The following is a 14,608-nucleotide window of genomic DNA, read 5'->3' as shown; positions in this document are numbered from 1 at the left end:
TTGAGATACTAGATGGGCTAAAAATTGATAAAGAGGAGGTACTAGAAAGGCTCACTGTACTTAAAGTAGATAAGTCACCCGGTCCAGATGGGATGCATCCTAGGCTGCTGAGAGAAGTAAGGTTGGAAATGGTGGAGGTACTGGCCATAATCTTCCAAACATCCTCAGATACTGGGGTGGTGCCAGAGGACTGGAGAATTGCAAATGTTACACACTTGTTCAAAAAAGAGTGTAAGGATAAACCCAGCAACTATAGGCCAGTCAGTTTCCCCACCACTGAGGTTAAACTTTTAGAAACAATAATCCGGGACAGAATTAACAGTCACTTGGACGAGTATGGATTGATTAGGGAAAGCCAGCACGGATTTGTCAAAGGCAAATCGTGTTTAACTAACCTGATAGAGTTTATTTGATGAGGTAACAGAGAGGGTAGATGAGGGCAATGCAGTTGATGTGGTGTATATGGACTTTCAAAAGGCATTTGATAAAGTGCCGAATGATAGGCTTGTCATCAAGATTGCGGCCCATGGAATAAAGGGGGATTAGCAACATGGATACAGAATTGGCTAAGTGACAGGAAACAGGGAGTAGTGGTGAATGGTTGTTTTTTAGACTGGAGGGACGTGTACAGTGGTGTTTCCCAGGGGTCGGTGCTGGGACCACTGCTTAATATATATTAATGACTTGGACTTGGGTGTCCAGGGCACAATTTCAAAATTTGCAGATGACACAAAACTTGGAAAGGTAGTGAACAGTGAGGAGAATAGTGATAGACTTCAAGAGGATATAGACAGGCTAGTGGCATGGGCGGACACATGGCAGATGAAATTTAACGCAGAAAAATGCAAGGTGATGCATTTCGGTAGGAAAAATGAGGAGAGGCAATATAAACTAAAGGGCACAATTCTAAAAGGGGTAAAGTAGCACAGAAATCTGTGGGTATATGTACACAAATCGTTGAAGGTGGCAGGGCAGGTTGAGAAAGCGGTTAAAAAAGCATAAGGGACCCTGGGCTTTATAAATAGAGGCATAGAGTACAAAAGCAAGGAAGTCATGATGAACCTTTATAAAACACTGGTTCAGCCACAACTGGAGTATTGTGTCCAGTTCTGGGCACCGCACTTTAGGAAAGATGAGAAGGCCTTAGAAAGGGTGCAGAAAAGATTTACCAGAATGATTCCAGGGATGTGGGACTTTAGTTATGAGGATAGACTGGAGAAGCTGGGGTTGTTCTCCTTGGAACAGAGAAGGTTGAGAGGAGGTTTGATAGAGGTATTCAAAATCATGAAGATTCTAGACAGAGTAGATAGAGAGAAATTGTCCCGATTGGCAGAAGGGTCAAGAACCAGAGGGCATAGATTTAAGGTGATTGGTAAAAGAACCAAAGGTGAATGAGGAAAAGCTTTTTTACACAGCGAGTGGTTAGGATCTGGAATGCACTGCCCGAGGGGGTGGTGGAGGCAGATTCAATCATGGCCTTCAAAAGGGAACTGGATAAGTACTTGAAAGTAAAAAAATTTGCAGGGCTACGGGGATAGGGCGGGGGAGTGGAACTAGCTGGAATGCTCTTGTTTAGAGCTGGCGTGGACTCGATGGGCCGAATGGCCTCCTTCCATGCTGTAACCTTTCTATGATTCTATTCTATGTTTATGGGAACCTCCTCAATGGAGAAAAACTCCCAATGACTCTGTTATTGAAGTGGAATTGTTTGCTGTTTATTTTTCAGGTATTACTAATGAGACTGGAGGGATCACCTTCATCCCAGTCCAGCTGAATGTACCCCAGCAAGCACAGGCTGTAGAAGAAACCGTTCAAGTGCCCCTCTCTGCCCAGGCTTTAATCAATTCTTCACCCAAACGACTGGGAATTACTGCAGTGCAGGAGCCTACAGTAGCAGCAATCAGTAAGCCAAAGAAGACTGGCTCACTGGCACTATTCTTCAGAAAGGTGAGTTTCCAAATACACAGATCTAACACCAAGGCTAGTGTGGAGCATAAATGCCAGCATAGACCGAATGGCCTGTTTCTGTGCTGTAGACTCTATATAATTTATATTACTGCTGCAAATTCAAATTAGACGAGATTCTAGATTACGGGGCCGATTTTCCTGACCTCTGCTCCAGCGCTGGATAGGAGCAGGTGTCCAGGCCCAGGTGCTCCTGAATTTCCAGTCCTGAGCCACTATCAGTGCCTGTGTGCACCCGGCAGAGCCCTGTGCCAGCAAACGCAGAAGGAAAGTCGAGTGCAGCTGAAAGCTCCAAGGCCCAAAGATCCGCTGGGTGGGTACTGAAGAATTTTGTACGTACCTTTGGGGTCTTCAGCTTACTGCTGGCCTTCGCCCCCCAGACTGGAGGATCTTAGGGGGGTTTCCGAAACTCGGTCTCCAAAGGCTTCTGGGGTGCCCCAGTGTCTGGGTACCCCATGGCCATAAATATTGGGAAAGGATGCAGGAGGCTAGAAATGCAATCTCCCACTTCATTATCATTCCACTGGTGCCCTTTGTCCATTGCAGGCACAGGTCCAGCTCTGCCCCCTCCTGGAAAACCTGGGGCAACATAAAGGGGGTGGAGACCTGACATAACGGATCTCTTTCTCCCCTTCCCTTTTTTTTCTCAGCTTTTGAATCCAGGGAATGGACACTTCCGGGAGCAGAGATCAGGAAAATCAGCCCCTCTCTGTTTTACATTATCAAATAGCACTCACAGCACCAACTCCATTTGCTGCCACAAATGCCCTGATTTGTTGTTCTCTTGATCAACGATTTCCAACTTTGGGGTAAGTCTCGGCCAAGAGATGCAGAAAGGGTCTAATCATGCACCAAGACCTACTGTATAAACTTGCAGCTGAAATCCTGCCACATCTGCACTATTCCTGCCCACTTTACACCCCCAGCTGCCTCAGTCCTTTTGATGCAAGACATATTAAAATAAAAATGAAACACTCCAAATGTATGTATACATATTTTTGTAAGGAAAGCAATGTTGGTCCATCAGTAGCAGTAATAACTGTAGATATTATTGAAATATATTTTAATTATCGGCTTTTCTGTCACTTTCAGCATTTAGTCCATGCCCTAACTTTCTATGGGACCATAGAAGTTTCCAGAACAAAAGGAGCTGATTCAGCCCATCGTGCCTATGTCAGCCCTTTGCTAGAACAATTCAAAACTAATCACTGCATCGCGCTCACCCCACTGTATCTTGTTCTGCTTAAAATATTTATCCAGTAGTCCCTTAAAAGATGCAGTGGTTTCTGTCTCAGGCGCTTACTCTGATAAAGTATTCCATGTTCCAACAACTTTCTGTGTAAAAAAATTCCTCCTAACCTCTCCCCTCACTCTCTTAGTGATTTTAAATTGATGGCCCCCTCGTCACTGACTCAGGAAACAGTCTTTAACTATTCATCCCAGTCCCAGTATCTCAAGTCTCTCCTCATATAGTTTCCCATCCCTGGCATCATCCTGATGAATCTACGCTGTACACTCTCTATGGCTTTAATGTCCTTTCCATAATGGAGCACCCAAAATTGCATTCAGGTCTCAAACTGTTACCTAACGGAATATTTTGTACACATTTTTCGTATTCATTCATGGGATGTGGACGTCGCTGGCAACACCAGCATTTATTGCCCATCCCTAATTGCCCTTGAGAAGGTGGTGGTGAGCTGCCTCCTTGAATCACATGCAGTCCATGTGGTGAAGGTACTCCCACAGTGCTGTTAGGTAGGAAGTTCCAGGATTTTGACCCAGCGACTATGAAGAAACAGCGATATATTTCCAAGTCGGGATGGTGTGTGACTTGGAGGGGAACGTGCAGGTGATGTTGTTCCCACGCGCCTGCTGCCCTTGTCCTAACTAGGTGGTAGAGGTTGCGGGTTTGGGAGATGCTGCTGAAGAAGCCTTGGCGAGTTGCTGCATCTTGCAGATGGTACACCCTGCAGCCACAGTGCACCAGTGGTGGATGGAGTGAATGTTTAAGGTGGTGGATAGGGTGCCAATCAGCGGACTGCTTTGTTCTGGATGGTGTCGAGCTTCTTGAGTGTTGTTGGAGCTGCACTCATCCAGGCAAATGGAGAGTATTCCATCACACTCCTGACTTGTGCCTTGTAGATGGTGGAAAGGCTTTGGGGTGAGAGTGACTGCCCTTTGAGGTGAGAGTGACTGCCCTTGACATCAAGGCAGCATTTGACCGAGTGTGGCATCAAGCAGCCCGAGTAAAATTGAAGTCAATGGGAATCGGGGAAAAGACTCCAGTGGCTGGAGTCATACCTAGCACAAAGGAACATGGAAGTGGTTGTCGGAGGCCAATCATCTCAGCCCCAGGACATTGCTGCAGGAGTTCCTTAGGGCAGTGTCCTAGGCCCAACCATCTTCAGCTGCTTCATCAATGACCTTCCCTCCATCATAAGGTCAGAAATGGGGATATTCGCTGATGATTGCACAGTGTTCAGTTCCATTCGCAACCCCTCAAATAATGAAGCAGTCCGAGCCCGCATGCAGCAAGACCTGGACAACATCCAGGCTTGGGCTGATAAGTGGCAAGTAACATTCGCGCCAGACAAGTGCCAGGCAATGACCATCTCCAACAAGAGAGAGTCTAACCACCTCCCCTTGACATTCAATGGCATTACCCCACCATTAACATCCTGGGGGTCACCATTGACCAGAAACTTAACTGGACCAGCCACATAAATACTGTGGCTACAAGAGCAGGTCAGAGGCTGGGTATTCTGTGGCGAGTGACTCAGCCGTTTCTTGATATCACATGGAGTGAATCGAATTGGCTGCAATTTATCATTGGCTCTTTACTCTATGTGCCTATTTATGAAACCCAAAATGCTGTTGGCCTTTTTATTCTTCACCTGCCTGCACTGGTACTTTCAGGGAATTATATATTTGAATCCTGAGGTCTCTCTGTTCCTCCACACCCCTTGGCATCTTTTCATTTAGTGTGTAATTTCCATTCCTTGTTTTTTCTCTGAAAATGAATTACCTCACACTTATCCACATTAAATTGTATCTGCAACCTGTTTGTCCATTCACTGCACCTCAGGAAGGATATAGTGGGCTTAAGAGAGGGTGCAGCGTGGATTCACCAGAATGATACTGTAGGGTGTTTTGGGGGTATTCTCACCCTATTGATTGGTGCGGATATCGGGTCCCCGGTCTAGCCCAGGAACACCTATACCTCACGGATCGGGGTCCGGGAAAAACGAGACTTGTGCTAACGCACCTGGTGATGAATCACATAGCTGAATAGCACAGAGAACACACAAACTCGGTGTTTGATTTTTGAATTGGAAGGTTGGTTTTATTGTACCACCAATGCGAAGAAAATGACGATTAAAATGGTCCTACGCAGTACATTGGGTTACACACACACTACAGTACACTACCCCACTAAACTAAGAGGTTGGTGGGGACCCTGGAGACACCTATCACACACACACACATGTTCGAGGCTCACCAGTCCTTCCGCACCTGCGGGTCTGGCTGACCTGTTCTATCATGTAGGGTTCGTTGATTTCGCTGGAAGCCGCTCTCCTCTCTGGAGAGCTCGGGTGGCAGAGGAATCAGCACAAAAGTCAGGGCTGCGTTGCATGAGTGAGGAATCTGAGAGATAAAAGAGAAAAAAGGGGGTTTCGGGCTTCCACTTTTATACGCCTCTCTTACAATAGTTTTTAACGTTAACAAGGTTACTTCAATGTTCGTTTAAAAGTTCTTTCAAAGCCTCTTAAAAGTTCTTGATGGGTTTCGATGGCCCCTCGTCTTGCTGCAGTTGCCTCTCTCGATGGGCTATTGTTCTTCGAATTAATGCTGATTGTTGATCACCTGCTATACAGGGCTCCTTTTGTATCCAACGCCCTAGGTGTTGATCGGTTTTGCTTTAAAACAAAGACATGGTCGCACCATGTCTGAAGATGTGATTCACTGGGTGGTGGCTGTTTAATTCAACTTTGTTTTTTTTCCCACATTCCACTGTGTTTTGTTGATTCGTTTGGTGACCTTTCAACTGCACCTCCCATCTTAGAATTTTGGTCAATGGCCAAATTAGGACCGGTTGCATGGACTAGGCTTATATTCCCTTGAGTTTAGAAGATTAAGGGGTGATCTAATTGAGGCATTTAAGATGATTAAGGGATTCAATAGGATAGATACAGAGAAACTATCTCCTCTGGTGGGAGAGTCCAGAACAGGGGGACATGTTTTAAGGTTATAAAATTAGAGCTAGACCATTCAGGGGTGATGTCAGGAAGCACTTCTTCACACAAAGGGTAGTGGAAATCTCTCCCCCAAAAAGCTGCTATGGCTGGGGGTCAATTGAAAATTTCAAAAAAACTAAGACTGCTCGATTTTTGTTAGGCAACGGAACAGGCTCGAGGGGCTGAATGGCCTGCACCTGTTCTTATATCAGCATTTTTTTCTTTTGAGGAGTGGAATTGTTTTCTGTTTCTCTATTCTTTTGCTTTTCTCTCTTTACTAATGTACAGAAATATAAGGATGTTTTCCTTCCAGGTATATCATCTGGCCAGCGTCCGTCTGCGTGACTTGTGTCTAAAGCTGGATGTGTCTGCAGAGCTTCGTAGGAAGATCTGGACTTGCTTTGAGTATTCTTTGGTGCATTGCACAGATCTGATGACGGACAGGCACCTGGATCAACTCCTCCTCTGTGCTGTCTACATAATGGCAAAGGTATGGTATTTGCGTTTCTGAGCTTGTGGGGCTCTCTCCCTGGTTCAGAGCTGAGCTAATCACCACTTGCAGGGTTGATGGAGCATGTCTGAGACTATGGGAAATCTTTGACTTACCTGTTGGTAATCAATACAATTTCCCCAAGTCTCTTTGATGTTCCACGCAGGCACCAAGGCCCTGTTCATGAGACATCTGTCCTGTTCCTGTTGTCTCCGACTGCATTCTGTCATTCCATAGCTTAATATACAAAAAAAAGGAGTACGGTATAAAAGAAATGAAGCAAGCCAAAATGCTGGGGTTTTTTTAACGTTTTTCCCATCATTTCATACTGGGTTTCTTTAAAGGCTTAATGATGGCAAGGCAGGACGGCAAAGCTTTTTGATTTGTTTTCTTAGAAAGACCCTGGGAGAATGATTCAACGTGAAGCCATACCAGTGACTCCATAAAGTCTCTGGCCCTAAAATTCCTTGGTTGGGGGGAAGCTGCTCGGGGGCAGTTCACTGTCGATTTTCTGGACTCCATTAGCTGCCTGGGGCGAGGATACTTTGATTAATTTGCATTCACCCCGCACCCTTTTTGGGGCACCAGCCTGACTGGGGAAGGGGGGAAGAATTAGTGGCCCTGCAGGGCTGAAGAACCATCTCAGAAATATTTTTTAAATGTGGCTGTCCTCTTTTTGCAGTTTAGGCAATCTAATTGATCACTCTGCAAACAATTGCATTGCAAGACCAGTCTTCTAAATTTCAAACTCTCTTCCCCTTCAGGGGCCTAGCAATTCATAGACTCCCCTTGTGACTAGCATTGCTAAAGGTGCAAATGAGGAAAATAGTGATGTATTTTCCTCATTAATCTGCCTGCGGAATATGGCTGCCCACAAGTGGGCATATTATGTGCCTGCCCTTGAAAATGCTGGGGCGGAACCCTGGGAGGCCAGGTATCCGCCTCCATACTGGCAGCCCACCATGCTACTGTCTCCCAGCCCAGGAATTTTCAGTGTTGTCTGAGCAGTACAAAGCAGGAAAGCCCAATTCCCTGATCCGTGCTGAGTTACCAGATCTAAGTTGAGGTAATGTAAGGGCCATTATAATTGGTTGCAGCACCCCTGGGTTAGGGAAGGGGAACAGATAGGGTGGATAGAGAGAAACTATTTCCGCTGGTTGGGGATTCTAGGAGTAGGGGGCACAGTCTAAAAATTAGAGCCAGACCTTTCAGGAGTGAGATTAGTAAACATTTCTACACACAAAGGGTGGTAGAAGTTTGGAACTCTCTTGATACTAGCTCAATTGCTAAATTTAAATGTGAGATAGATAGCTTTTTGGCAACCAAAGGTATTAAGGGAAATGGGCCAAAGGCAGGAAAATGGAGTTAGAACACAGATCAGCCATGACCTTATCAAATGGCAGAGCAGGCACGAGGGGCTGAATGGCCTACTCCTGTTCCTATATTTCTATGTTCCTAACATCATCTACATGTTCCCCTCCAAGTCACACACCAATCCCGACTTGGAAATATATCGCCGTTCCTTCGTCACTGGGTCAAAATCCTGGAACTCCCTTCCTAACAGCACTGTGGGAGAACCTTCTCCACACGGACTGCAGCGGTTCAAGAAGACTGCTCACCACCACCTTCTCGCGGCCAATTAGGAATGGACAATAAATGCTGGCCTCACATTTATCGCCCACATCCCATGAAAGAATTTTTAAAAACTACCGTTAAAAGAAAAGAAATACGAACTTGTGCTCACAGGCATTGCTTGTACTGAAATAGTGAGGGAACAGATGAGTCTGAGAGAGTAGCAGAGAGAAAAATATGGAGATGTAAAATGAGAAAATGTGTGATAGGCAAAGAAAGTGACAATGTAAGAGTAGAAAAACTGAGAACAGAGTGGGACGAAAGAATTGTAGAGTGGGAGAGATCATTACAGGATGAGCATTACAATTTTTTTAAAACACCTCTCTGTTCGCAAGTTCACAGGAGATTAGCTGGTTGTGTTATATTATCACTGATACTGTCTCTACAGGTTACTAAGGAGGACAGGTCTTTCACAGATATAATGAAATGTTACAGAAGCCAACCTCAAGCCAGCAGCCATGTGAGTTTGCATTTCTAATGTAGATCCTTATCCCTTCTTCACGCTTGGTTGTTGAGTGTTCTTTTTAACAAGAAAATATATACAGGACTCACTGGTTGGTTCTCTGCTAATTCCCTTCTGTGTAATTTAAACTCTTTTATTCAGGTGTACAGAAGCGTTCTTCTGACAGGAGGGAGATGGTCGAGGAGTACTGGTATTGATGAGCACACAGGGGAAGATGTAAACATGGAAGTGCAGGGTGAGTCGTACTGCTCTACTGTGAGAATTTTTGGAACTTTTCTGAGGAAGCAACTGGTCCAAATTTAACATGGAGCAGGGGTTAGGGGCAGGGAAAAAAAGTGTTTTGTTTTAAAAAGACTGATTTTTATTGAACACACTTGAATTCCCTCCCTAAACCTCTCCCACCTCCCCCTCCTCTTTTAAGATCCTCCTTAAAACCCACCTTTTTGACCAAGCTTTTGGTCATCCTTCCTAATATCTCCTTCCTTGATTCATTTTTTTGATTACACCTCTGTGAAATGCCTTGAGACATTTTTCTACGTATAAACATAGAAACATAGAAAATAGGAGCAAGAGTAGGCCATTCGGCCCTTCGGGCCTGCTCCGCTATTCAAAATGATCATGGCTGATTGTCTAACTCAGTACCCTGTTCCCGCTTTTTTCCCATATCCCTTGATCCCTTTAGCATTAAGAAATATATCTATTTCCTTCTTGAATACATCTAATGAATTGGCCTCCACTGCCTTCTGTGGTAGAGAATTCCACAGGTTCACCACCCTCTGAGTGAAGAAATTTCTCCTCATCTCGGTTCTAAATGGCATACCCCGTATCCTGAAACTGTGACCCCTGGTTCTGGACTCCCCAGCCACCAGGAACATCCTCCCTGCATCTAGTCTGTCTAGTCCTGATAGAATTTTATATGTTTCGATGAGATCACCTCTCATTCTTCTAAACTCTAGTGAATATAGGCCTAGTCCACCCAATCTCTCCTCATACATCAGTCCTGCCATCCCAGGAATCAGTCTGGTAAACCTTTGTTGCACTCCTTCCATGGCAAGGACATCCTTCCTCAGATAAGGAGACCAAAACTGCACACAATACTCCGGATGTGGTCTCACCAAGGCCCTGTATAACTGGAGTAAGACATCCCTGCTCCTGCACTCAAATCCTCTTGCAATGAAGGCCAACATACCATTCGCCTTCCTAACTGCTTGTTGCACCTGAATGCTCACTTTCAGCGACTGGTGTACAAGGACACCCAGGTCTCGTTGCACCTCCCCTTTTCCCAATCTATCACCATTCAGATAATAATCTGCCTTTCTGTTTTTACAACCAAAGTGGATAACCTCACATTTATCCGCGTTATACTGCGTGCCAGTATATTACCCCCAATCCCGTGTGCTTTAATTTTGCACACTAACCTCTTGTGTGGGACCTTATCAAAAGCCTTCTGAAAATCCAAATACACCACATCCACTGGTTCTTCCCTATCTATTCTACTAGTTACATCCTCAAAAAACTCCAGTATATTTGTTAAGCATGATTTCCCTTTCATAAACCCATGCTGACTTTGTCCAATCCCGTTAATGCCCTCCAAGTGTTCTGTTATCATATCTTTTATAATAGACTCTAGCATTTTCCCCACTACTGATGTTAGGCTAACTGGTCTGTAATTCCCTATTTTTTTTCTCCCTCCTTTTTTAAATAGTGGGGTTACATTTGCCACCCTCCAATCTGTAGGAACTGTTTCAGAGTCTATAGAATTTTGGAAGATGATCACCAATGCATCCACTATTTTCAGGGCCACTTCCTTTAGTACTCTGGGATGTAGATTATCACGCCCTGAGGATTTGTCAGCCTTTAGCCCCATTAATTTCCCTAGCACTTTTTTTTTACTAATACTGGTTTCCTTCAGTTCCTCCCTCTCACTAGACCCTAAATGCAAGTTGTTACTGAATTTGAGGTAGTTTAGAAGCATAAGCGCTATGTGTACCAATCCTCCCCTCCACCGTGTGACACCATTTAAGTATAAACCTTCACACAGTCTGGCGTTTTGATGTGTTGGTTCTCGTCCTCCTTCGGTGTCCTCGCACCACAAAATACCCAGCCAGCAGAGTAGATAGCTGGTGTGAGAAACTGAAATTTCTCAAGGTGTGCTCTTCTAAGATTGAAATTAAAGCACATTGTTGGGGCAGAGTGAAGGGAGCTTTACTCTTCATTTTCCTGATCTGGGAGTACTGAAGGTGACAAAGTGTTCCATTCCCCAGCACTGATTTCCTGCACCTTGAGAAGCACTAAAATTAATTGAAAATACACCCCTGGTAGAATTGCTTTGATTTTCACTGGGGGTGGAATAAGAAAAGACTGCTTTAAAGACACTTGTGTATGGAGTGATTGGATAGTTTAAGGAGCCCATCTTAAAACCTCAGAATTATATTTTAACTTTTTTTTTGCGCCACTTCTAGTATCCAGCAGTGGTGACCCTAGCTCGAAAAATAACAATGCGCATCCTCCTGACAAGGGAAGCAGCCCAGCAGTGACTCCGACCAGATCGTCCAAGTGTCCCGCTGCAGTGGAGGAAGAGCGGGGTGATCTCATTAAGTTCTATAACACTATCTATGTGAACAGGATTAAAGGGTTTGCACTGAAGTACTCCAATGTAAAACTGGAGTGTGGGGTAAGTAAACATGAGTGTTCGAGACTGCTTCTAACCAGCATTTCTAAAGTATAAGTGCCACTGGTGTACGATGACTTCATAAGACAAATTCTATTCTTATATCAGGATTCCTGCATTGCTTTGTAACTGGTGTTTTGGGGATCACATTCTGCATTTCGATTTTGTTTTTGCATGAAAGTAGTAAACCAATAACTTTGAGTATAAATGATAAAACGGTACAGATATCTCCCTTTAGTAGATCACACCTTGCTTTTAAACAGAATGTTTCTACGCCCAGCAGTGCATGGGAGGGATTGTGGCTTTAAGGGCACTGTACAGTTCAGAATGGTGAAGAACTTTGTTGAGATGTTGTGTCCAGCAACAACTTAATCAGGCATCGAAAAACTACCCTTTCAGATCCAGGATAGCCAACTGGGAAACTGAACTTTTAGATCTGCATGTTCAAATACATTCAAACTGTTCAGTTGAGCTTCCACGATGGCTCAGCCACTTTATTGAGGTGCTGAGTAATATAGACAAGCAGTGTTCTAGGATTGATCCCTAGTGCATCTGAGTTAACTGATCCTAGCTAGTAAAGAAAGAACTTGCATTTGTATAGCGCCTTTCACGACCTCAGGACATCCCAAGTACTTTGCAGTCAACGATGTACTTTTGAAGTGTAGTTACTGTTGAACTGTAGGAAACGCGGCAGCCAATTTGCACGCAGCAAGATCCCACAAACAGTAATGAGATAATGACCAGATCCTGTTTTAGTGATGTTGTTTGAGGGATAAATATTGGCCAGGACACTGGGAGAACTCTCCAGCTTTTCTTCGAATAGTGCCATGGAATCTTTTAAGTCCACCCAAGGGGGCAGACGAGGCTTCGGTTTAACGTCCATCCGAAATACAGTAGTATGGATGCTTCAGTTGGTCTCCATGCCTCGGGTTACAGAGGGGGAAACTGGCCAGGCCAGTGTCCAGCATGCGTGTGGACATCGGATAAAGACAGGATGAGGACAAGATTGGGCTTGGCTGTGGTGCCTCCTGACACTTGTATGAAGGTTCACCCATTAATATTGTGAATGGGGACAAGTTAATGAAGGGCAGTTGGTGCGTATGGAACAACCAGGAGTCAACTCCTTCAGGAGAGGGAAAGAAAAGACTGTTGACTTAACTGCTTTGTTAAGTTGTTACAGGGTTTGCTATTGATACCTTCTCAGGTTCAGTGGCTCAGTCACTCCTGTAAGTTTTATGGGAGATGACTCACTCTGCCCTATATCTACTTATCGGGTAGTAGATCTCAAGGGTGTAACAATTGAACCTCCTTGTGACCTGAACCGATATCCGTGTGTTTTGCACATGTATTCAATCTTTCTGAAGATCGACCGAGTTAACAGTAAATGAGGCAGAGTTTGGTTCAAATTGTTAAGCTGCTGTGTTCCACAGTAAGGTGAACATACAGAGCCATAGTTGTGATCAGATTCATGTGGAACGTAGGCATTTCTAGATGGGAAAAAAAAAGACCAGGGTCCAGCTAGTTGGCCTTCTACTATCCTGGTAGTTGCACGATACCACGATAACGGAGTTGTTGGATTCACTTAGTTCAATCAATGCAACTTATCTCTGCATAATACATGAAAATAATAACAAATTACCCCACTTGCATGGGTCATTCTGTTTGACTTAAACAGAACAACTCCTCTGCACCCTGACTTTTTGAGCCTGCCTTTTCTGGGTCCTTTTGCCTCAGCTACAGCTTCTGTTGCAAAAGCTTGACTGATTTTTAGGTGTCTGATACTTTGCTTTATTCCTGACTGTTCCCAGTCAAAGAGAGATCAAAAACCTTCCAACAATGGGTGTGAGGTGTTTATGAACTATGGAGACATGCCACCAAATTGCTTATTGTTTACAGTCTATGAGGAAACAACATCAAAATGAGCTCATTAGCGTCTAAACTACCTACAATCTCTAGGCCCCTTTTTACCTTGCAGTAATACAGTGTCCTTTTAAAACACATTACAAGTAACGTTCTCCAAATCCTTCCTGTGGAAAAATGGTCAAAAAATCCGGAAATGTGTCACAGGGTATTTCTTTTTAAGAAACCTACACGTGGTTAGTAGCATAGAAGTACGGCACATTGACATACCGGCAGAGTGATGGAATCCCAGGCTTGACTTCCTGCATTGCTCAGTGCCCATTGTAGCCTCGCAACTCTGGGGAAGAGCTAATGCGAGATCAGTGCTTCCTTGTGGGAAGATGGTGAGAAAGTCTTGTCTGATCTGCTGTATTCCCTTGCACCTCCTGGTACCCAGTGGCCTGGGGCCTGGGAAGAGCTCATTTGGCTGCATTTGTGAGGACCAGCTAGCAAAATGGAAGGAATAAGAGAAACTGTTTAGAAAGTAGGGTAAAGAAATGTATATAAAGGGAAACCTGGTTTGCGATTGATTAACAGCTTGTCTTTAAGACTAGGCCTACTGAGTTTAATTCCTGTGTATCAGCATCAAACTGCAACTTTGAATTTTACCTTGACAGGTGGAAGCACCGCCACTGTCTCCCTTTCCAAATGTTAAACCCCACCCTGTATCACCGCGGCGGATATCACAGCGACACACGGTCTACATCTCCCCTCACAAGAACGGCACCACCCTCACACCACGGACGGCTATGATGTACAGGTTTAACCGGAGCCCATCAAAGGTGAGCCTTTCGCACATAAAAAACATTGGTCACCTTTGTTGTTGTGTTTCAGGTTAATGCAGCAGAGAGATTAATATCAGTTTTAAACATTCTAACCTGATTCAGGTTGTTAAAGATATTTATGAACATTATTGTGCGATAGACCTTCTGTACTTGACAGCTCTATCAGAGGCATGCTAAGAAAAATTTTACATTTTTAGTTACTTTCTCCACTCTTTTTTTCTGTTTTGTAATTGCACCATTCAATTGTGCCACTGAGAAAGTAGGTGGCTGACTAACTTATTCCTTTGTTAAAGGCCTGTTGCATCATTCTTCTCTCAGAAGTATATGCAAGCCTTTTGGTGGTTAGTCCATTTTCTCTCCCTTACTGGGAACTTATGTAAGGAGTGATCAGCAAAAACCTGAATAGTGTTCTGTTGTACTGAATCATACAGACCAGGAAGGTCCCAAGATCAAAGGCCACAGTTCAGA

General features: G+C 44.3%; 1 protein-coding gene across 1 annotated transcript in view; it reads left to right on the top strand.

Moving 5' to 3' along the window:
- Positions 1-14,608, top strand: part of rbl1 (retinoblastoma-like 1 (p107)) — a 74,421-nt gene that overhangs the window by 55,098 nt on the left and 4,715 nt on the right. Inside the window, exons 16-21 of the mRNA XM_068000151.1 lie at positions 1,727-1,947; positions 6,514-6,690; positions 8,711-8,782; positions 8,927-9,020; positions 11,248-11,459; positions 13,973-14,137. Coding sequence (XP_067856252.1) covers positions 1,727-1,947; positions 6,514-6,690; positions 8,711-8,782; positions 8,927-9,020; positions 11,248-11,459; positions 13,973-14,137 — 941 coding nt within the window. The remainder of the gene's footprint in view (positions 1-1,726; positions 1,948-6,513; positions 6,691-8,710; positions 8,783-8,926; positions 9,021-11,247; positions 11,460-13,972; positions 14,138-14,608) is intronic.

The sequence above is a fragment of the Heptranchias perlo genome, chromosome 19, assembly GCF_035084215.1.
Source record: "Heptranchias perlo isolate sHepPer1 chromosome 19, sHepPer1.hap1, whole genome shotgun sequence".
Taxonomy (NCBI): Eukaryota; Metazoa; Chordata; class Chondrichthyes; order Hexanchiformes; family Hexanchidae; genus Heptranchias; species Heptranchias perlo.
The sequence above is the reverse complement of the archived record's forward strand: the minus strand, read 5'-3'. Positions and strand labels throughout refer to the sequence as shown.